The following is a 24,054-nucleotide window of genomic DNA, read 5'->3' on the forward strand; positions in this document are numbered from 1 at the left end:
CAAATTCATGTAACAGCATTTCTGTTCTCTGATGATTCTGTGTGTGTGGTAAAGCAGAAGTATTATCACAGGAAGTGTAACTCACCTGTACTTGACTGAGTCCAGTTTGTCTTGTTAAACCAGTATGCTGAATTATCATATAAAATATGCAGGTAGGTTCACCATGGGAGTTATAATTACAATTGTAATTTCTAGTTCCTGTTACAGATAATGACACTATAAAATCCTCTATTGCTATGTGTGATTTGAAAGCAACTCTTTCCACCATCTCAATCACAATGTTGCATTCAGACTGGTAACAGGAATTTGTGACCAACTCTCATTTAAGCAAAGTACAAGGCAATGGCTTCTCTACAGTACTGGAAACAGTGGCTTTCTTGCTTTGAAATGAATCACATTCACATATTAAAAAATAACCATCTAACATATGACAGTGGTTGCATCAATTCCAATTATAGAGTTGTCTTGAGTTTTTCTGTTGATGACCCAGTGGAATGCAAAGGTTTAGGCAGGAAGTTATTACACTGCTGCAATACTGTGATCACTCCTTGCCTTCATCTGCACCCATACCCTCAGGCAAAATCTGACTATTGAAATAGTTTTCCACAATTTACAGTGTTGGTATGCTTCGTTTCCTGGTACGGTTCACAGAATCGCAGAATAGGCAAGGTTGGAAGGGACCACAGTGGATCATCTGGTCAAACCTCCCAGCTCAAGTCGGGCTATCCTAGAGCACATGGCACAGGACTGTGTCCAGATGGTTCTTGACTATCTCCAGTGAGGAAAACTCCACAACTTCTCTGGGTAATCTATTCTGGTGCTTGGTAACCCAGACAGTAAAGAAATCCTTCCTCGCTCAGGTGAAACTTCCCGTGCACCAGTTTCTGCTCGTCGTTCCTTGTCCTATTGCTCAGCACCACCAAGCAGAGCCTGGCTCCATCCTCTTGACACCCTCCCTTCAGATACTCATAGACATTGATGAGGTCCCCTCAGTCATCTCTTCTCAAGGTTGAACAGGACCTGCTGCCTCAGCCTTTACACATAAGAGAGATGCTCTGGTCCCTTAATCAACTTCGTAGCCCTCCTTTGGATCTGTTCCAAGGGCTCCATGTCTCTTGTGCTGAGGATCCCAACAGTGGACACACCACTCAAGATGAGGACTCACCAGGGCTGAGCAGAGGGACAGGATCACCTCCCTCAACCTGCTGGCAGTGCGCTTCCTAATGCACCCCAGAATACCATTGGCCTTCTTGGCCACCAGGGCACACTGCTGGCTCATGGACAGCTTGGTGTCCACCAGGATGCCCAGGTCCTTCTCTGCAGAGCTGCTTCCCAGCAGGTCACCCCCAGCCTGTGCTGGTGCCTGGGGTTATTCTTCCCCAGTACTCTGCACTACTTTTGTTTTCATTTGACTTCTTATTTCATTGAGGTAGTCTTGTGGTTTGGTTTGGCACTGACAGTATAAAGAATGTTTTAACTTGCTAATGGTGACAGTCTTGTCAACCCTCCTGTGAGCATTTCTGCTAACTTGCACACTCATAGTGCCATGTGGCACACATGTGTTGCACAGTCCCCTGCACCACAGTAGGGTGCTTACTGCAATGAGTAGTTTCCGTCCTGGGTTTTTGGTTTTTATTTTGTTCATTGAGCACTTCTTTTAAAGTGGAATCGTGGGCATTTGTAATTGAAAGTGATAAACTGAAAATAGCCAGTAATACTCTTCAATTCCTCAAAAAAAAAAAAAAAAAAGGCAACCAGGGAAACCCCTCTCCTGTGTTTCCAGACAAAAAGAGAGTGCTTTTCCCAAAAAGAAAGGTTAAACTTTGTAGCTTGATCCTGGGATGTCTAGAGAACATCAAAGAGGAGCAGGGCGCCTTTCTTTTCTTTCTGGCATTGCTGTGATTGGAAAACTGTCTGAAATTTCTCATCTGTGTTTCAATAAGAAACCATTAAGAATTGAAATCAGCTTAAGAGAAGACAAGGATATAAAGAAGTGACTTGATTGCCATTTACATGTGCAGATGTGAGTAACAAAAACAGAAGCCTGAGAGAGCTCCATTGAATAAACTATATAGGATTTTTAGTGTCTGAAAGTTGAAACTAAGCAAACTTGAATTAAAAAGAAAATTCCTTGAAGCAGTCAGAGTGACAATAGATGGGTTTTCCGTCCCCTCATCCTATCACTGAGTATTCTTTACTCAAGTCTAAATTATGTATCTTTCTGAAACACCTTTCTGTACTTCAAAGATGGATTTTTTTTGAGCTGAATCAGGACATGATAGACAGAAGTCGTCTGCCTGCACTGTGCACAAGCAATGCAGCCCTTAGTCCAGTTTGGTTATGAATAACCTTACAGGTAAGGAAATGGGATTGGAAGCAGGAAAAGAACAAAAAACTAAATGCTCTGCTGTTCATGGAAGTCTCTCAGTTTGTCCACTGGTGGTTTAGATTTATTTCCTGCTGAAAACAAGGAGTGTCCAGTGGGTGTGTCTTGGCTTTGTGTGGTTTGTGAGCAAGCAAAGCCCAGCTCTTGTGCAGAGACTAAGTTATGAAGGGGGCAGTGGGGCTGATAGTGGAAGTATTGGACGATGGTTTCCTCTGGAAGGAACTGAGAAGACAGGAGCAGCTGAGGGACAGATGCGTTCCTAGGACAGCATTGCTACAGCTTCCTTGCCAGCTGCTTCTGGAGGTCATGTTGCTTTCAAGTATTTATCTACAGGAGCATTCTAGTATGTAAGTCCATAAATTTGGTTATTCTTTAAAATCTAGCCCATCTCCACTTTTCCTAGAGGATTTCTTTTAAGGATGTTTATGTTGTACTATAGAAAGAGGGCCTTCCTTCAGATGTGGAAGAAATGCCCTGGACCACAGTGCTTAGGTAATGATTTACCAAGAAGAAAGCTTAGCCATAAAGTATCATGGGTAAGGCAGCTGCTTCAGTTATCTACTAATGTGCACACTTGTTCTATCTTAAATACAGCACAGTGAATGCTGTTCTGTGATTGCTGCAGAGTAGGCTTTTAGCCCTTCATCTTCCTTCCCGGAGAAAAACACTTGTTTTTGAAGGTGTCTGTCTATATACTCACTTAGTTGTTTGGGGTTTTTTTAATGTATCTTTCAGAGACTGTTATCCAAAGAACTTAAGTTTAGTGTAATGTCTGAGTATGCTCAAGGCTTTGTTTCCATGCAGGTAACTAAGGCAGCTATAAAACTGGAGAGGTATGTTCATTCCTGTGAGCTGTTCAGCTGAGTCACCTTGAGTTTTCTTGTGTTTTCTGTCATTGCTTTGTGCTGTCTGTCTCTTTTAAACTCCTCTTCAAGAGCATAACACTTCTCGATGCAGCTTTGGCTGTCCTGAACTTCCCTTGATCTGATCAGGCTTACTTCTGCTACTCACTGCTTCAGCATGGCTTCTGTGTCTGAGTAGATTTCAAGATGTATTTCTTACAGTTGGAGGTCATTATTTTTGATGGCACTGTTACCTAGGTCTTTTTGGGTACTTAAATCAGTTTTACCATCTGAACATTGTGTTTGTTTTGGCTTTTATCCCTCAGGGGTAGAATGGATCTATTTGCCCATCAGGAACATGCATTATTGGAGAATGCAGAAGGAATCTGCCAGAGACAGATTAGTTGGCCAAGAGATCAAATAAAGTTTTTTTAAATTTTATTTTTATTTTCTTTTTTAAAGATTTTTTAGCCAGGGCAGAGAGACACCTCAGTGCCTTATCTTTACAGCTTTACTGTCTGTAGCTTTGGATTCTCTGGAAAACAGCAAATATGTCACTTCTCCTATTTAATTCACTATTCATTTGGTAAAGATACTGACATTCCATTTCTAAGCTGAGGATTTTTCTGTTGTGATGGAATTTTTTCTCATTCAATTACTATTAGATCTTTAAAAACCTACTAAACTTCTCTTCCTATCCCCCAGGCCGCACCAGTAATGTTCTGTTTCTGTAGTGAGTTTGAATCTGCCCTTAATGGAGTCCTCTTAAAACATTCAGTAATGGTTCCCTCTGTTGTCTGTTCCCGACATAGCCCTTTGGTCTTGTTTTTTCTCGTAGAACAGTAGGAATGAGCAAGTCCCTAGTAGTCTGCAAAAGGGAAAATCAGCTGCCTTTTAGGAGTTTATCCTTGAATTTAATCTCAGTGTACTTGTTTGACATTACCTTGGGGAGTAAAGAGATGCAGTGCTTCATTTGAAGGCTGATTAGTTTCTTAGTTGTGTGGTATGGCATTTCTTTTTGTGTGCATTTGAGATGGCTTGAATACTTGGATATTAGGTGTGCTGTATCAAATTATATTGACTAAATATCAGCTTCTTGCAAGGACTCTTCACCTTTTTTGTGATGACTAAGGAGAGGTCAGAGGATTATCAATTTCAGTTACAGAAAACTAAAGCTGTAAGAATATGGCACTTAATCACTTGCAAAATACTTGATGGTTTAATTAGGGTTTATTCAACCAGAGCTAGGCCACATAAATGGCTTCTTGTATGGAGATTGTCAGCTGCTGAGATCCACAGAACTACTCACTGGAGCTGAGATTACCCTCTTAATAACTGGTATGTCTTTATTTGGTCCTCCTTGATGCTCTGGAACCTTGAGGATGCCAGGCCTGATTCCTGAGCCCTTCTCCATGTTTACTGATGGTTGACTACCACTTAGGAGTGTCACAGTATGTGTGCATGTAGGAAAACATTTCAAGAAAGTTGAAGGGAGTCCTGTAAATGCTCTTTGAAAGTTGTTGTCTATATATATAGATTCCTAAGCCCTCTTAGGAATCTTCCCCTGTGCTTCAGAAAGAAATGTGGACCTTTTGGCTGAAAGGAACTGAGAGGAAAGTAGCATATTCCACCCCTCTTACAGCCTATAGATGATACACCTAGGGGCAAGACCTTACCCCACAGCTTTCTTGGATACCTCAGAAGTGAAATTTTCTGATTTGAAGAGTGCTTCCATATAGGTACATAGAGATAAGACATCTTGAGAGCACAATTTAAGTAATACATTTCCCTTTGCTGTACAGCATCTGTGTATATCAACATTTGTCTGCAAGTTTAATGATTGCTCTTGACAGTCATTATTTAGTAGTGTTAATATTATTGTCTTCCTCTTTTTTTTGCAGCAGATTTTAAGGTTTCTTTGCCTTTTACTCATGTACCAGATTTCACATTAACTACTACAGAAAAGAGGAAAATTTTACTCAGTCCTTTGGCAATCATCCCACTTCTGGACTTTCATTTGCTAGTGATCAGCACAACATATATTGCAGAAGTATAGGTATATAATATTATGCAAACTAGTCTTTTCTAGGTGCGCCAAGTTCTGTTAGAAGCACGCATGCTTCTCCGTGTGGTTGGGCCCCATCCCTGTGTGTTTTCATTTAGCAAAGAATGGATCCTGACTAATGCCATGTATGGTTATTTCTCTTTACATAAACTCATACCAGGTGAACATCGTAGGAAGAGAGCAGACTGGTATAAGCTACCAGCAACTTTGTAATTTGCTCAAAGTAGCACGGTGTATCAGCTATCCAAGAATATTGCTCCCCCAGAGAGTAGTGTTCTTGTGTCAGTTTCATCCTCAAAAAAAATTTTACAAATCCTCAAGCTATCACTGTAGAAGCTGTCCAAGTAATCTGTCTCTGTCAATTCCTAGAGACCCACGGACACTTGTGAGTCTTCGGAATAGTGATTTTTTCTTCTCAGCTTGGGGGCTTGGTCTTAATTTCCAGATTCTGAGGATTGTGAACTTAAAGATATAAAGATGTTATATGATATCAGCATTATTTTTGAGTCTTTATGGTTTGATAGTGTCTGTGAAATCTGACTTTATTTGAGGAAAAACTGAAGGGAGAGTTCTTATTCATAAGAAGAATATCAAAGTTAAAATGAGAGGAGAGAATATTCAGTGGAGAAAATTGGGATGTCATGTACCTTTTTTGTATAAGAAACTTTTTTACAGATAATAATATAGTTTTTAGTGGGAGTTTTATTAAATTTCCTGTGTTGGCAAATATTCTAGGATACATATAAATGTTGTAGTCTAATAATTAATTTATATAAGGCACTTCTTTTATATGATTCTTTGTGATAAAAATAGTGCACTACTATCAGTAGGATTTGAGACTTCTTTTTACAAAACTCAATTTCTCCCTCTTTCGAATAAGACAAGCCTTCTCAGCTTTATTTGCTTCCTTCCTCTTCTCTTTCTTCCTCCTACACTTTGGGTGTGTGGGTTTCGATATGTGTGCAGTTTTTTCTTTCTGCCAGCAAGTCTCTGCACTAAGTGTCTGGAGTAGACTACACTTAACTAGTCAATGTGTTTTCAAAGTGTAGTGTTAAAATCAAGGAGCTGAGCAGGATGCTAAGCTATCTATTAAGCCAGGATGAACTTGAAAATGCAGTAGTTAGAGACATGTCTGCTCTGCACTCCTTCGCTGAGGTTTCCACCTCCACAACAGCATCAGCATATGGGGGTGTGTGAGTACCTTCACCACAAGCTTATGCTGAGAGAGTAGGTCTACAGGGAGATACCAGACTGTTCCCTGGCAGATGTCTGTTTTCTTCCACTGCCCCCCTCTGTCCCCCGCCCCCTTCAACACCCCCGTTCACTGTGAATGAGTTAAGCTCTGGCAGGAAAGCTCAGCAGGTTAGGCTTTAACTCCCTAGCTGCCACACCAGTAGTGATGACGTCAGTGGGCAATTTATTATTTGCTTTTAGTAAAGAAAATAAGTATTTGCAATAACCTAATTCTTGACTTCTGAGTTCCAATTTTAAATGCACTAATTTGCTCATGGCTTTAAGTAATTAATAGTTCACAAATACCATACTTATTACTGTGTAAGTGTAAAATAATTACCATGGATGAGATTGCTTCCTAATACTGTTGCAACAAATAATTTCCCTGAGGAGAAGCACTCTTGTTAATATGTATTGGTGTCACATTGCTGGAAAGCTGATCAGTTCTTCCAGGTGCTTGCTGCATGTAAGAGTTGTGTAGCTGGAAATGCAAGATTTGGCAGCTGTTTCTAAATCAATCAAGTGAAGTGCTGAATGCAAACTCAGCCTACCAGCAGGAGATCAAAGACTTGAAGAAGAAAGTATGTAGTTGTTGCTCAGTTCTTCAGCAATTCTTCTTTTGTCTTTGTACAATGTAGGCAAGCATTGCCAATGATCCTTGGTCCAGCTGGAATGTTGGGAAGTCTGGCAACTGGGATAATGGAAATGCTGTTGACAGCTGGGCAACGAAACCTGAAAGTGCACCTGGCCAGAGGAACAGCGCTTCAAATAACTGGGAGGCAGCAGCAGCATTTGGTCATCCACAGGCATATCAAGGACCAGGTGTGCTAATAATGCTCTTTTTATTTTTTTTAAAATAAATTAGAGTAGGTGGAGAGTAGAGGTAAGAATTATTTAATCTTTCATAATTGTAGACCATGGCTTATTTAAAAAACAAAACTAAACCAGTTTCCTAGTAGCACATTGCCATGTGAGTAATCTGGACACTAAAATAATAGGGGTTTTAAAAACTAAGTTGTTTTTTTTTTAATTGGATCCGCAGTAACAGACACCTCAAACTTTTATGGAAATCTGACAAATCAAAGTCTTGCGCATACACGATCTATTCTCAGGCATGTTGTTCAGCTTGCGTAACTGGAACTTTTAAACTCCCTTGAATTAATGCTCTCAGGCCTTTGAAGGAATAGTCTCTTAAATCCTTAGTTTTAAGAAGTGACTAGCCTTTCAGAAGGCTTCTTTACCTTTTTGTAGTAACAGCCTAAATTAAGGGGAGAACCCATAACTGGGGAATGCTAACTTGGGGTCTGTGAATATGGAACACAATTGAATTCATCTTAACACACCATCATCTCTTTTTTCTTGTTTATTTTGTTTTTTTTCCCTCTCCCCCAGTGGATTTCTAGTGCAGTGCTTTGCAGGTTGTATTTGATGGAGATAGTGGTAATTGAGGAGGAATCATAAAATAGAAAGGCTGAAAGAGATTTTAATATATTTACCTGGTTGATTATTTGTATGTGAGTGCTGAAGTACCTGCTTCTGCTTTTGAAGAGAAATTATATAACTTTCTCCTTTCCCTATCCCCTGATCCCTCCTGTACTTCAGCAGCTGCTGATGACGATGATTGGGATGATGACTGGGATGACCCAAAATCAACTTCACCATCTTACCTTGGTTACAAGGAGACTGAGGCATCAGAGGCTGGGGGGGTCCAGCGTGGAAATTCTCGTGCAGCTGCTATGAAGTTACCACTTAACAAGTAATGGAAAATGCAGGGGAAATGCATATATATTGAAGAGAATTGGAATTTGTCAAGATGTTTAAATTCAACATTCTTGAAACAACCAATGTAAATATTACAGTTTTGGGGCAGAAGAGAAGATAGATTTGTAGTTCAGCGTACTCCATAAGCAATCAGAGGACACAGATCCCTGAAAGCTTGAAAGTACCTGACAAAGCTGTATGATTTTTGGAGGTGTCATAAAGGCAAATGACCTTTTCACAATGCCCGAACTTCAAGTCTTTAAAATGTAACTGTCTTTGACAGTTTGCTCTTAATGAAAGTCAGAGGTGGTGGATGGCTCGTCCATACAGTAGAAACTGATCAGAGATGCTGCCCCAGAGTTCTTGAGCAATTTGAGTTTCTGCTGGAGAAAAGTTCTGTTCTACTGAGTGCATCATCCAGGTTGATTCTTGAGCCATAGGAAGTTTGATTTTATAGATAAAAATCTTACAGTAGCATCAAGCTTTGTCAGGGTTATACTAGCATTATCTCATGTTGTAGCTTAATGTTTGTTTACTCTAAAACTGCTGTTACTCTGAGAGCTAGTGTGTGGTAATCTCTAAGTGGACAAAAGCAGAGTGGAAAAGGATTGTAGAATAATGGTTCCTTGGGCATGTGACTAAAATCAACTGTGTCTGCATGACTAGTTAGTTTTGTTCATCAGTGGATTTTTATGTCCAGTGTTGCATGAGTACCTCTGCATCATTGTTTACCTGTTGTAAACTCACAAAAATACCTGATCTAAGAGATTTTTTTGTCTGTGAAGTAAGTCCTACTTCACTGCTCATGTTTCTGCAAGCAGGTTGGCAATACTTCAAGGGCTAATTATCTTCCTAATTAGAAAGAGGACCACCGTGTGCTTTTTATAAGTCCTTTTGTAAGACTTTAAGAACATTACAGTGATTTTTTTGCTTTCTTTTAATTGATGGATAAATTATTTAAGATAACTCATGTTTGGAAGCACTTGATAGATCTTCTGTTTATCATTCTTTCAGATGATTGAATTCTCATAATTTGAAATTTCAGGTGCATGAGCCATCTGTGTGTTGTTTCCGGAGAGGGTGGGGCTGCAGAGGAGTGACAGATGTTACTTTGTGTCCTCCTGTTATGTTTGATATGATGGACAGCAGAGCACAAACAGCCACTTTGCTCTGGAAGAAGGGACCTATTACACACAGACACACAAAACACACTCAGAAAACCTGGATGTCAGTACCCAAACCTTTTCTGCGTTTTTCAGTGCAAAATGCTGGTTGTTACAGTAATTCACGTAAATGGTTTTCTATACTTGAGAAATACTTAAGGGTTTTTTTCCTATAATGGCAGGTAATTCTGCATATGTCAAAGGAAGGAGAATCTGGAATAAACTTATCACTTCATTTTATTGTTAGATTTCCTGGATTTGCAAAACCTGGAATGGAACAGTATCTGTTGGCAAAGCAGCTAGCAAAACCCAAAGAGAAAATTCCCATAATTGTAAGTTGGGGATGTGTGGAATTTTTCTGTGTGGGTGGTATGGTTTGTTTTGGAGTTGGGGTTTTTTTGGGTGGGTGGGTTTTATAATCCTCCTCACCTTTCCCTGTTTTTTCAACTGAACTTTTATCCTCAAGGTTATTATATGTATTTTGGTCAGAAGAAACTGGTACTGAACATATAATTAGAAATGTCATAATAAAAATCCTAAGTGTGATGATAATTATTATTTTCAGTACTTTTTTCCTCATGCTGTATCTGCACTTGTGATGAACATAAGCCTTTTTGGGATTGGGAAGCAGAGCAAATGCATTACACTGTCTATTAGTTATCTAGATAGTTACATGTAGGAGCTACATTTGTAGAGGTTTGCTATATTCAGTCCTGATGGTCAGGTCATTTTCTGATCTAAAAACCAAACCCTTCTGTATATATGCTGTTCTAGTGAAATGTGGTTGAAATAGCCCTAGAATTCACCAATCCTTTGTTATTTGGGAAAGACTAAAATACACAAGATAAATTCAGCTATGGTCATTCATCCTTGCTTGCAAGGATCCCCTCTGTTTCCAGAATTTCCAGACTCTCAGCCTCTCACTGAAATCAATGGAGACTCTCAAGTGAAGAGAGAAGATATTTGTCTCTTTGTTTGCAGTTGGTGCAACATGATGTATTTAAAGATAATATTTGCAATTTCTTACAGATTGGTGATTATGGCCCCATGTGGGTATATCCTACCTCTACATTTGACTGTGTGGTGGCAGATCCCAAAAAAGGTTCTAAAATGTATGGTCTCAAGAGCTACATTGAATATCAGCTGACCTGCACTGTAAGTATATCTGAAACAGGATCTTTTGTCTCACAAGTATGTGTCATTTGTACATATAAATAATACAGTTTGTGTGACTTGGTAAGAGCACTGTAAGAGTAAGTGGTAATTGTCATACTTTTTTACCCCAAGGATTTGCTTTGTTCTAGAATTTCAAGTTCTTCTGTATTACGGCTCTAAATCATAAATTTTATTTACTTTCCATGTGGTTACCATTCTGGTCATGCTTGTTTCATGTCACTGTGTGCAGATGCCTTCCCAAGTTCAGAGTTGTGTTTCTCTTACAGAACACTAATCGGTCTGTCAACCACAGATACAAGCACTTTGACTGGTTGTATGAGCGGCTCCTGGTTAAATTTGGATTAGCCATTCCAATCCCTTCTCTTCCAGACAAGCAAGTAACAGGTAATTATTCCCAGTTTTGAATTCATGGAATGAGAAATAAGGAAGTCACTTTTTAATAAGGTTCAGTTATTTCTTAGTGTTTGTTTTTCTCATTATTTTTAAAGAAGGTGTCAAAAACCCCAACCTTTTACCATTCAAAACTTATAATGAGTTGTTATGACTGACTGATAATAACAGATCAGTACTAGGAGAATCACTTCAAAACTCAGGTTCAATTATCTAGTCCAGTGATTAAAATAAAAGGTAATTAAAAGCAAAAAAAATCCCCCTAGTTACTACATGAGATAATAATTACTATTGGAGAGAATAGATAGCTGCTTATGTCCATACTTGCTGATTGGCTGGTCAAACGTTTTTGAGTGGGGTTTTTTTGAGGGTGGGGGAGGGGTTTGGTGTTTCTTTGGGTTTTTCTCTTTTGCATTTGATTATATGTATGTTATGTGGTAGGAGCTTTGAAACAAAGTTCCCAGAGGAAAGGGAGCATCCCCTGACAAACGGGTTTTTTGCTTCCAAGTGAAATGCTGCAGCTGTTTCTCCTCTTGCTTGATTTCACACTTGATTTAGAAAGCATTTTTCATTTGTATAGCATTCTGCTCTGGTTTGATGTCAGTTCGGCTTGACCAAACTGTCTGAAGCTTGTGGAAATCTTTTGTTCTGACTTCAAGAAAAGTGGGATTGGATCCTTTAAATGCACATACGTTAGTCTTTGCAATAGAATATGACAGTGCCTATGCATTTTCAGTAGTCTCTGGCTTCCTTTCTACAAGTATGTGCTAGGGTGTATGTGAAGAAAAGAATGGACACCTGTATAGGAGTAAAATGCATTACTTTAGTCCATTTCCACTTGTATGTTTTCTGGTAAGATTTTTATACAGCCTTTAGGATAAACAGCCAAAACCAAACATACAAGCACTGGCATGTTGCCAACCATGTGGCTGTGGGCATCACTCAAAATGCAGCAGCTCTGCTGCGTTTGAAGAAAGCTGAGCATTGATGAAGTTGCTGGGATAAATGCCGAGGAAACTGAAAAGTGAGGAAGTGACTTCTTCCCCTTAGCCTCGTGTTTAGAATTGACCAGCATTTTTATTTAAACATGTGCATTTTTATTTAAACATGTAAAAGGAAACCAGAAGACCTGATGGGGTCTCTAGATTTCATTGCAACTGTATCTTAAAAAACTCAAGAGTCTGGCATTGCATCTTGGCAAAATCCATTGCCTGTGAATTTCTGTCTTCTGGAATCTGTGGGAGAGAATACCTTGCCTCATGCCAAAAAATAATAATAAAAAGCATGTCTCTTTCTGAAGCATTATGAGGAAACTGGGAAAAGGATACTTATCTTTCATTGTGTTTAGGAGGCTTCTTTCTGAAGATTGTCTACAAAAGCATTTCTGTCACTTGCTCTTGACAAAACAGGACTCCAGACTGACTTTGTCAGGATGCTGGTTTTGATGATATACTGGCATGACATGCTTAATGACCAGCATGTAACTTGCAACTGCTGCTCTTCTGTTGTTTTGCACTCCTTGGAGGAATGCTGTGGAGATTTCTGTATAGATTAAAAGTGATGCAAAGGATAATATATATAAGTATATATATAAGTATTATATATATATATATAATATATATAAGTAGTGTTTGACTTTTTTTTTTTTTTTTTTTTTTGCTAATTTACAGGAAAAATACCTATACACAAAGTTCATTTTTCATTAATTCTGTTATTTACCTGCTAGTCTTGCTGGTTTCCATATTTGAAAAAAAAACAAAAAAACCCCAAAACCCAAACCACAAAAACCCCAACCTTGTAGATCCGCTGCCATAGTAACTATACAGTAGAATTATATTGAAAGAGTACACGTGTTCAAAGCTTGTTATCTGCGCTGCTATGGAAATTAGAAGAGTTGGGTGCTGGAGGAACCTCTCTTTCCTTTCACATCCCATTCCCTGTATGCTTTAGAAGTCTGATGTGATGCTTTTTTTAAAATTAGAAAAGATTCTATCAAGAAGATAGTTTGTACTAAAAAGAAAATGTTCTTAATGAATACACAGTGATGATGCATTTCTGGTTTAAGAAAAAAGGGTTACTTATTTAGTTTGTGTTAAAAATATCTCAAGTACCAAAAAAATCAGTTACAATCTTACACGTATGTGTATGTTCTAACCAGTTTATGGGTATGAATTATTGACTTTTTTTTTTTTTTCCCCCCAGTTTACGTATATGGAAATATATTTAAAGAAGGCACTGCTTTTTAAATCTGTGGTTTTTATTTGACTAATTTCAAATGTTTCTGAGCAATGCAATTTCAATGTTTTGAGCAGTTTAATTTCAGTGCCTTGTTGGCTTGTACATGGCAACTTGGACTGTACTTCCTTTTTCTTCAATGTTTTTGAACCTCCTATTGACCAAGATTTTACTAGACTGTATCAGAAAAATACCTGCATTCCAAGCCAGTGCCTGACTTTTTTCTTGGGTCATCTGAATACCTAATTTTTCCATCCAGAAGTTTATTAATTTTTTTAAAAACGTGTTTGAATTGTGGGTGGGTGTTAGGTTTTTTTAATATTTCTTGGCTATCTTAAAAAGGAGGAGAACTCTTGATCAGTAATCAATATAATATAATTTAAGGTTCTTTTGATTTGTTAGCATAATGGGCCATTTATTTTACGAGTTGGACTCGATGATCCTTGTGAGACCATTCCAACTCAGGATTCTGTGATTCTTGTGAGTTCTAAGTCATTAAATTGTTAATACCTCACCAAGAGAATTACAGGTTGTTTCAATTGTTTCAATCAATAAAAAAAGAAATGAACATAAACAAATTTGAAGGTGCTAGCCTGTAAATGTAATAATTATTGTTCAATGTGTAACAGGGCGCTTTGAAGAAGAATTTATCAAAATGCGCATGGAGAGGCTGCAAGCTTGGATGACAAGAATGTGTCGCCATCCTGTCATCTCAGAAAGTGAAGTTTTCCAGCAATTTCTCAATTTCCGAGATGAGAAGGTAGGAAATGAAATAAAGTTCACACACAGACTGGGACTGAGGAATTGCTGTCTCCCAACAGCTCCCCTTCTAACCAAGAGTTCAGGTCTGTAGCCGCCCCACTGCGGGCAGTAGTGACAGGCTGGAAACTGCTGGGGTTCCTAACTCAGCTGGTTGGTCAAAGAAGGCATGAAATTGCTCATGTGAAATGCTACACACTATTCCAACAGAGTTGTGCTCTTCGAAGTAGCTTTGTTGCCAGTCTCTTAAGGGATGGGTTTTGTCCTCCAGCAGAATAGGAACATATGTAAAACTCCTTTGGCTGTTGCCCTGCTCTGTCTCTGCTGGATTTACTAATCACTGTGATCCTCTGAGTGGTGCTGCTCTGCTAACAAAAACTACCTCATAGCAGATCTAGGTTGTGTCTGATCCTGTATTATATTTAAAAACAACCCTCTGCCCCCATCTCCATCCCTCAAAACCGCAGTTTTTTACTGAAATGGGTTGCAATCTTGCCTGATATAACCAGCCATTTTTTATTCCCCTCATACACACTTTTTTATGCTTTTTTAAAAGATATTTTAATATCTTAAGTAAATGATAAATAAAGTCAGAAAACCTTCAGTAAATAATGGTTTCTTCATGATTGAGCTCCAGCTCTGTTACTAATGAGGAAATAAAAACTCTGCTGCTTTCTCCTCAATATAATCATACTTCTAAATACACAAAGACTTAGCAGAAAAAGTAAATTATCCAGTCTGGTCTTAAAAATCTCCAAGGTTAAAGTCCCCTGTGACTAAGGTCACAGCTGACCAGTTTTGAGTCAGACGTTGGACTACAAACCTCCTGAGGTACTTCTAACCAGAATTATTCTGTGACCCTGTAAGTAGAGGCTTAATAACATAGTAAGTAGTAGTCCCGGTGCAATGCTGGTTTGATGGCTAGTGGGGAGTTGTATAATTCTGCCAGCTAGTCAGCTGTTCTTAGTTTCTAATTTATAGACATCTAAACAGAACAGATGTTGCAATACAAAGGGAATTTTTAACCACTAAGAACTTAGTATAATAATTGCATAATAGTTTCATGATTTTCTTGAGCAGCTTCTGATATCAGACTTATCCCATGTGCAGAGACAGCTGAATATCATTGCTCTTACACTGTATTTCAGTAATACATAAAAAAGGTCTGTTGACCCAGAATTTAAATAACAAAGTACACAAAGGAGGAGGGGGAGAACTTTGGGAAACTGCAAAAAGCCTTGGCGCCTCTGAAGCTTTCATTTCTTAATGAAAGGTTTTAATTCAGGGGTGGTCTGTTGGTTAACAGTTCTCCGAAACATTTCATTCACTCCTTAAGTACATTCCCTTAAAGAAGGATGAGTGGCGGTCAAACTTTGTCTCTCTCTCTTTTCTTTTTTTTCTTAAGGAGTGGAAAACTGGAAAGCGGAAGGCAGAAAAAGATGAAACTGTAGGAGTCATGATCTTTTCTACAGTGGAACCAGAAGCCCCTGACTTGGACATGGTAGAAATGTAAGGTGATTTCATTTTGTATGGGCATTATGCATCTGGGTATACAACAGATGCTGAGATAATCCAAAACTCAAATACTAAGTGTGCACATATATTTATAGATTTGAAGAGGTATTCATCAAGATAGAGCTGAAAAATTGTTTAAATAATGAGATTTTCATATCAACCTCTCCAAAACTTGGTGGAACTCTATGTGATGTCTTTTTTTACCTCAGTGGCTGAATACTGATCCTAAAACAATTTATGCAAAACTAGTTGATGGGATAAAGTACTGTCAGATCCTATGGAATTACATTTTATATTGCTGTGGAAGTGTATTTTGATCTTTAATCTTTCAACAGTTCGAAAACATGCTAGACTTACGAAGTAGCTTAGGATAATTGTAGATGGACCAATAAGCAAAACAGTGTTTCTGTAAAACAGTTGTATGTAATGCACACATAGTATGATTTGAATATCTGTAATCCATGGAAAGCTATTAAAAATGGAAAGTGACTTAAATTATCAAACTTCATTCTGGAAGTGCAAATGGATATATTTCTTTTATATATGTGTATATTACATATACATGCACTTTTTAATGTGTACCCTGTAGGTGATAAACCTTTGGGTTTCACAGAGTTAAAGACTGGATTTACTATGCAGCCTTTATTTCACTCTTTAGGATTAATAATTTTTCTTAGAAGACCTGTAGTATGCATGACATGCTTTTCTTGCTGTTGTAGAACACAGAAACCTGGATAAAGTTGTGTGTGTGTGTGTGGATAAATTGGATAGAAGTGTTTTTAGTAGCAAAGCAGTAGTGTATCTACACCTAGAAATATCCCAGCACAGGCTTTATGCATGTGATGCAGTGCATATTAAGTGGATAAAATAGCTGTGTGGTAGCAGTTCTGTACCAGCACAAAAACATGCACATTTTAAGTCACTAAATAATGCCTGTATCTGTCCTGGGGTGATGTTATGAAGCTGCTTTATTCCTTAACCGTCCGCTCAATGCCCAAGGACGCTGTGCCTTTGAGATGGACCCGGGGCCGCAGGACCCACAGGGTGCGGGGCCGTTTAACGGCGGAGCCCAACGGCTCGGGGGGCTCTGGGGCTCGGGAGGGAGCGCGCCGGGAGCGCTGTGCTGATCTTTGGGTTTCTTTTGTGTTCTGGATAGCTGGAAAAAGGTTCTGTTGGTTTCTCTTGCTCTTTTTCCCTTCCCTCTCCCTTGCCTCACTGCCTCCCTTCCCTCCTTGCCAGTCCGGGGAGCCTGTGGGTGTGGCCCTGGCTGGTCCGAGCCCGGGTGTCTGTTCCCTCTCCGGGAATTTGTTGTATTTTGAGGGTTTTTTTATCTTGTTCTACCCTGTTTTCTTTGTGTATTAATAAGCAGTTAGTTTTTTTCCACTTTCACTTGCTGTGACCCACTTGTCTTATTGGTGGAGGAAAAGAGGAGGCCCTTTTCCCTTCGGAGGAGACGCTCACTCCGGAGTGTTTCCTCCTGAAGTTTTGTCTCCAAAACCGAGCCAGTATCTAAAGAGGGGAATTCTGAACTTAGTGAAATGGTAGAAATTTCAAGGAATTGATTTATATCTCTGATATTTTTAAGACCTAGTTGACATTACTAGACATTTCAGTATTGTGTTTAAAGTTAGCATAATGCATCTATTAAACTGCTTTTTGTTTTTGCTTTTTCAAAATGCCACAGAGAACAGAAATGTGATGCAGTGGGTAGGTTCACCAAAGCAATGGATGATGGAGTTAAAGAGCTGCTGACAGTGGGACAAGAGCACTGGAAGAGGTGTACAGGGCGTAAGTGTCCTTCTGAACTCAGCAGCCATTTCTGTGGTTCTTTTCTCTCTTTTGTAATGTGTGTAATTCAAGGCACATCTTAAAACTAAAGAAAATCCTGAATTATCATGGGAATTGTACAGCATCCTGGCTATTTGCAGTCTGAGAGTATAAATTGTGCAAGTTTTTTGTTGGTATGTTTGATGTGGGGCTTTTTGTTGGGTTGTTTGGGTTTTTTTTCTTTATCTCATAACAGAAATATCTGGTCCCTGCCCATAGGTTTAAAAATACTTAAATAATTCTAGTAAAGCAGCTAAAGCCCTTGTTGGACCTGTTCTCATATATTGGCCATTTATTTAAATTTAAGTGACATGGGCAAAATAGACCTGTTTATTTGATGAAATCAAATAATTGCATCTTATCAACCCCTTATTTAGGATCCTTGCATGCTAGGAGGAGTGATATAAAGAAGAAATGAGTTTAAGAGAAAAAGAAAAGAAAAACCAACTTGATTCTAACTTAATCTTTAGCCCAATTCTTTTTTTTCCTATCTTGTCTCTTCCTTCCCACAGATATTTAGGGTTGCAGAACTTCACACCAAGTCCCTATGACTCTGCCTGGGCTCTAATTTCCTAGTCCACAGCAGTGTTCAGTGTTTGTGGCCACCACAAGGCAGCTATTGAAAGGAAGCAGGTACTACAGCTGAGGATCATAATAAGAAATACTTCAGGGCAGGCTGTAGTGTCTGGCAACCAAAGACCTATCACATAAATCTCCTCAAATCTCCTTGATTTTTTTTACTCTCCGTTTAACTCCCACAAAAAAACCCCAAAACATTGCCCCCAGAACTTGAAGTATATCTCCTGAGTTATGTTTCTGCCTCTTGCTAATCTAACACTACAGTTGAGTATTTGGGGCTGACCAGAGAGAATGGGAAGTGTAGCAGCTTCATCTCTCATGGAAGTGATTACATTAGACCTTAGTATCTATAGGATGTTAACTTTAAATTATTTATGTTTTCCCATTTTGAATAAAAGACTTTCCTTCTACACACCACTGACCTTCCTGCTGGTCAAAAATAGTCTAACACATGACACAGTCATGTGCTACCATGTTAGTCTAACATGGTACAGATCTTGCTTCACTAGCAAGTTATACTGAGGGGAAAATGGAGAGCAGAGGAAGGAATAAGGTTCTTCAGATGAGACTAGAAAAACAGCATTGCTTTGCAGTTACAGACGCAATGATCAAACCAAGGGCTGGCTGTGACTTGTGTTTACAGTAGAAATTCTGTATATTTTGAACTGCTAAAGTTTCTGTAAGTTTTCCTAAACTTACAACACTAGTGCTTTAGATACTGAATGACTCTTCTAATACTTACAACTATTATTTACTTACCTTTGCATAGATGCAGAAATATAGTTGTGATTGTGTCAGAAATTTTAACTTTCTGTTTTCCAGACATTCATACTGAATACAAAAAAAGAGACTGGTAAACTGGAACATGCAAAACTGAAGAATTTTAGTAGTCTCTTAGGTTTTAAGTTCCCTGTCAGCTCTAGTCTTGACTCTTAATTGAAAGTATTTTTGGCACTTCCTGAGCAATAGTTACATGCCTTCCATTCAGTGATATTTAAAATGACTGATAGTGGAAACTTCTTAAATACATGTGAAAAGAAACCAGAGATTCTTCACTAAAGTTTCCACTGGGGATTCAGTTTCAGTGTAATGACCAATAACAGAACTCTAGTACTCTAAATGGTACGTTGTGTAAGACATACCGATTATCATAAATAGTCTAACTTCTGAAGATGAGCTTGATCAAAGATAATCAATAAAATTAGGCAGTGGGGGGGAGGGGGTTGGGTTTTGGGTTTTGCGGTGGTTTTTATATCATACAATGGGGTTCTTCTGTAAAAATCAGGTTGTGTGGGTATGCTAGAGCAGCTAGAAGCCTTGTATTTGCCTTTGTATCAGTGTACCCTCTGAATACAAATGTTTGATAACAAAACCTACATCTACTTGGGGTTTTTTCTGCTAGCATAAGCAGCATATAAAAAATTGCTTTTGCTTTTCAGATGGCTTTTTAGGCCTCTGGAGTGGTGCTGTTCAAATTGTTAATAATGAATGCACTCATAAATCACAGCTGATTGATTTAATTGTGATCGAGAAATTTATGCATCCATGTTCAATAAATAGATTATTTAAAAAAATTTTATTATTCAGATACTTGCATCATTTTTATCCCTAGATAATCTTGGTTTCTAGTGCCTTTAAATATAAAATTCATGATTTGAGGAGAGTTTAGGTATTATGGGTCTGTATAATAATCTCCTCTCTTAAAATATTAATGAGACCTATTCTCCATATCACACTGCAGCACTTCCCCCTCTTCCTTCCCCCATGAGGGGGAGGGGAAAAAAACCTCACTGTATGCATAGGAGGACTGAGCTAGAAATGCAATGAGATTTCATTTTTTAAAAATAGCATTCACACAGTGTTTCCCCAACTGTTTGTACCTTTCAAGGATCCAGATTGTAAATGCTTTATCCAGTTTTGGAACATGTGTAGTAGGGGAGGGGGGTAAAGAATATGTAAATGTGTCACTAGAGAAAATGTAAAACCTAGTTGTTCTTGATATCTGCTTCTGTCAACTTTTGGAAATGCTGCAGATTTAGTCTCACTTACCCTTGTTGGTTTTTTGCTTTTGTTTCCCCTCTTTTCCTCATCCTTTTCCCACCTTCAGCACTACCGAAGGAGTACCAGAAGATAGGAAAAGCATTGCAGAGCCTGGCACTGGTCTTCAGCACAAGTGGATACCAAGGTACATCTATAGCTCATTTGTACTTCGCTTAAAAAGAGGTATTTTAATTACATCATGCTACATTTTTTTTCTGAAGATCTTAATGCTTTCCTCTTTGAGGTTTAGATGTCAAACAGGGTTCTGGAAAAAACACTGAAACCTTTCTTCTGTGTATGTTATGGGGTTTTTATGTTCTAGTCTGCAATCTTGTTTTCTCTAGCTGTATAATCTTGTGGTGGGTTAGTGGTAGTGGAAGAGTTTAGTTTGATCTCTTAATATATAATCTGGTCACTGACCTAACTGACCAAACATGCTGTAGGATTTTTGTGATATCAAAGGGAAAGGAGAGAAAATGCAGCCTTGAAAATAGCTGTCACAGAACTATTGTGTGACTTCATGATACAACAACTCCGCATGAGGATGGAAAACTTATTACAATGTTTTGTAATCCATTATGCGGGCTGGAGGGTTGGCTACTGTAGCGTTTTCTTGTCCTTCACCTTTGCTTCTCCTTCAAGAGCCCTAAAAGAGAGCCTGTCATGTTGAGTATGAAAGTTGTGAGAGGGAAAATGAGGGCATCAATTGCTCAAAGTTTTCCTAAGGTGTAGTCTTTAGACCAAATTTAAAATTCTTTGATATGTTAAGCTCTGTTGATGTTTTCCAGACAACTGGAAAATATGTCCTCATATACAGAGGGAGCCTGTTGAGTCAGTTTTCTCTGAGATTCTCCTTTCAAAGGTGTTTGAGGTTTTGGTTTTTTTCTTTCTAAGCAAAATTACTGTGTTCTAAAACCTTAAATGTTATAGCATAGAAGCTTCCTGAAATCTTTCCATCTTAGAAATCTTTGTTGACCAGTGCTTACTCTGATTACTCATTTATCACTTGCTTTATAATCTTAAAACATTTTGCCCCATAAACAATGTATAAAATGCAACCTTCTGAAATGCAGATTTTCTGCTGCTGGAAGCATTGGAAATAGGCATTGTTCTCATAGTTTGTTCTCATTTGTGTCCTGTACCTCAACAGGATGACTGCTTAGTTAGAACTGAGCATGGCATACTGCCTAAAAAGTCACTCTTGGATGTGAGAATGAAGTAGGGGATTTGCATGGTTATGTATTCTTAGCATGGGCTAGAAAACTGTAAATCCTGGCTGGATAAAATCTGTAGTAAGAAGTCTTGAGAAAGGACTGAAGATTGCCTGGCCTCTAGCACATTCTTGTGTCAACGTAAAGGGAAAACAATGTCATAAAGCTAGGATACAAAATTGCAAATCAGCCTTAGAAAGGAAAGCTTTGATTTGATTTCCAGCATCTTTGAATGGTATGAAAAAATAGATCTCATGATAATTTGGGAACAAGGCAAGCATGTCTCTCTTTGCTGTTTGCCCAGTCATACCTGGTTGCACCTGTATCTTGTTGAGGAAAGTGCCCTTCCTACAGATGCCTTTGCCCTGATTCCATGTATTTTGCTCTTTTCAATAATTTGTACCCTTGTATTATTTCCAAATTAATAATACATGGGATTCTTTGCTTTTTAATTTGAGTTCCCAGGAAGAGAGAGCAAGTAAAATGCACATGTGGCTTTAAATGGCTTCATCACTGCTGCTCTCACTCTGTCCTGCCTGCTGCTCTTGTATGGATTCACTTGATCATTCCATCAGGTGCGGGTCTATGGATTAAGCAGACTCTCTGCAAGAGATGCAAGCACCTGAATTTAAACTGAGAGGGTGCAGCTTTCCTATCTCAGTATTTAAAAGAGGACACATTGCTTCCAATGAAGAAGTAGTAGCTAGGCTGAGTATGATGTATGATTTTTCTGGACTATCAGTAAAGAGGAATGGCTCATTCAGCCATGCTTAAAGACACTCAAGTTCAGTTTCTATTGGGAGCTGAATATCTTCATCCTTGTTTTTTTTGGTTTTTTGTTTTGGTTGGGTTGGTTTTTTGGATTTTTTATAGTACTAGAGTTCTGGAAGTTTAAGCATATAGGCCACTGAAGATTGCAATGACTGATTTGATGAAAGAAACATTTTTAGCTACTGGTAGCTGACTTCTGACATACTGCATATACTGTTAGTTGGTTCATTTGCATAGTTAGGATGGAATGTGTCTGCTGCCCGTACCACTTTAATCAGTGATGCCTGCTTGCTCTGCAAAGCAAGATGTGTGGTGATGTCTACTGCCTTCTCTTCTAATTTCTAGCCTAAAATATTTAAGATTGCACCAGGCAAGATGCACTTCTTAATCTGACTCACTCCAGCTCTTTTTCTCATGCTACAGAATGAGCCTTATCAATTAGTTGCCAGCCCCAGTGTGTGTTAGGAATCTGTCTCCAGTATTTGCAGAGGCAAGGGTACCTTTAAAACTGTTAAGGACACACTGATGTTCTGATTTAAGATTTAACTTGGCTATGGGCCTATGTACTGTCCAGTTGATCCTAAGAATGCGCACTTTGCGAGCATGATCCTGATCCAAAATATGCATATTGGACAGTACCAGAACATGCCTGGAAGTATCCTGCAGCCTGGAAATGTGTTGCCTTTGCTACTGTATCATAGGATACTCTAAGGTTTACACAGCCTTAAATAGTATGGCTTCTCTTTTGCGGTACCAAATCTGGAGGAGTCTTTCTCCTATATTAAGAAAGTGTGAATGACTGGTATGCCATTCAACCTAGTAAGATCTCCTAATCCTACATCACCCCTCAGGAATCCTGTTAGGCAGTTCCATGCAAGTTTCACTATCCTAGCAGCTAGCAACAGGCAAATCCTGTTTTACAAGCTGCTTGTGTGCTGAACGTATTGGTTTGAGGCGTACTTATCAAGAAAAGTTTTGCTGCAAGTATTTGCTGCTAGTACATCAAACTTTGTAACTTTTCTTACTGAAACTTTTCTTATATTGAAACATACTTTGAAAGAGAAGAAAACAAAAGCACTTCTTGACAAAAAAAAAATTCTTCTGCCCCAATCATGCCTTGGAGTATTAGCTCTCAATATGTGTGGTGTATTCCTTCCGAAATGATTATCACTGGCATTTACCAAACAGTTGAACTGCTAAGAGAGGCTCTATTAAACATCTCCAAAAGTCTCCTCATAGTTTTACATCTTCCTTCATCTCCTTATGACAGTATGTAGCCTGTAAACCAATGAAAATACCTGTTTCTCCTCGTGGTTGGGCTGAAATATCTGTAGGATATTACTGGCCATTTTAACTTCTCTTTTTATAACTACCTTCAGTCAATGCTTTTAGGCTCCCTCTGTTTCTTCTGGGGATATATGTGTTGAACACTAACATAATTTTGTTAAAATTTTAGCAACGTTTGGTGCTTTCTGCTTTTCCATTGATTAAAGAACCCCTGACATCCTGGTGTATCCTTGCACTGGGACCCAATTCACCTCTCACAGACTGATTTAAGAAGGCAGTTCCCAGCTTTGCATTGGTTCAGAAGCTGAGAATGCTCAGAATGAAAGATGATTGGTGTTGGAAATGTTTGTCTAGATCCTTTGAAGCTCTGACCTATGGAAGTTCCTTGAATGAGCTCTGCTCAGAAGGGAACAATTCTGTCATTCAACTTAAATATACATACTCTTCCTCTTTGTTCAGATAGGGAAAGTTACTGTCTTTTATGGAGTTACAAAATGAACAGCAACATCTAGACCAACCTGGCTTCTGACTCTGAAGCCACGCCATGTTTTATCCCAAAATCTATGAGTCAGTTGCCTAAGCAGCAGTTACTTCAAGGTTCCTTCTGAACAAACAAAGGAATTCTGAAATACTGAAAATACTTAAGCCTCCCTGAAATAATAAAATTGATCACCCTTCAATTTTTTAAATTGTTTTACAAAAAGGTGGCGATGTCTCATGAATTGTGTACCTTTTGCGTTTCACAATGGGAATTTGTGTTGATTTTTGTTTTTATTTATCCTAATAGGCCCAAATAGGAGAAAAAATAATAGTT

General features: G+C 38.6%; 1 protein-coding gene across 2 annotated transcripts in view; it reads left to right on the forward strand.

Annotated features, from left to right (window-relative positions):
* The window catches only part of SNX9 (sorting nexin 9), a 60,404-nt gene that overhangs the window by 28,554 nt on the left and 7,796 nt on the right, over window positions 1-24,054 (forward strand). The window contains exons 5-13 of one of the 2 annotated variants that reach the window (XM_048297931.1): window positions 7,165-7,348; window positions 8,132-8,282; window positions 9,698-9,782; window positions 10,480-10,605; window positions 10,893-11,010; window positions 13,881-14,011; window positions 15,416-15,519; window positions 17,210-17,313; window positions 20,039-20,116. In XM_048297931.1, the coding sequence (XP_048153888.1) occupies window positions 7,165-7,348; window positions 8,132-8,282; window positions 9,698-9,782; window positions 10,480-10,605; window positions 10,893-11,010; window positions 13,881-14,011; window positions 15,416-15,519; window positions 17,210-17,313; window positions 20,039-20,116 (1,081 nt within the window). Of the gene's footprint in view, window positions 1-7,164; window positions 7,349-8,128; window positions 8,283-9,697; window positions 9,783-10,479; window positions 10,606-10,892; window positions 11,011-13,880; window positions 14,012-15,415; window positions 15,520-17,209; window positions 17,314-20,038; window positions 20,117-24,054 lie in introns of both variants that reach the window. The other variant, XM_048297930.1, reaches the window with a different exon arrangement.

The sequence above is a fragment of the Corvus hawaiiensis genome, chromosome 3, assembly GCF_020740725.1.
Source record: "Corvus hawaiiensis isolate bCorHaw1 chromosome 3, bCorHaw1.pri.cur, whole genome shotgun sequence".
NCBI lineage: Eukaryota > Metazoa > Chordata > Aves > Passeriformes > Corvidae > Corvus > Corvus hawaiiensis.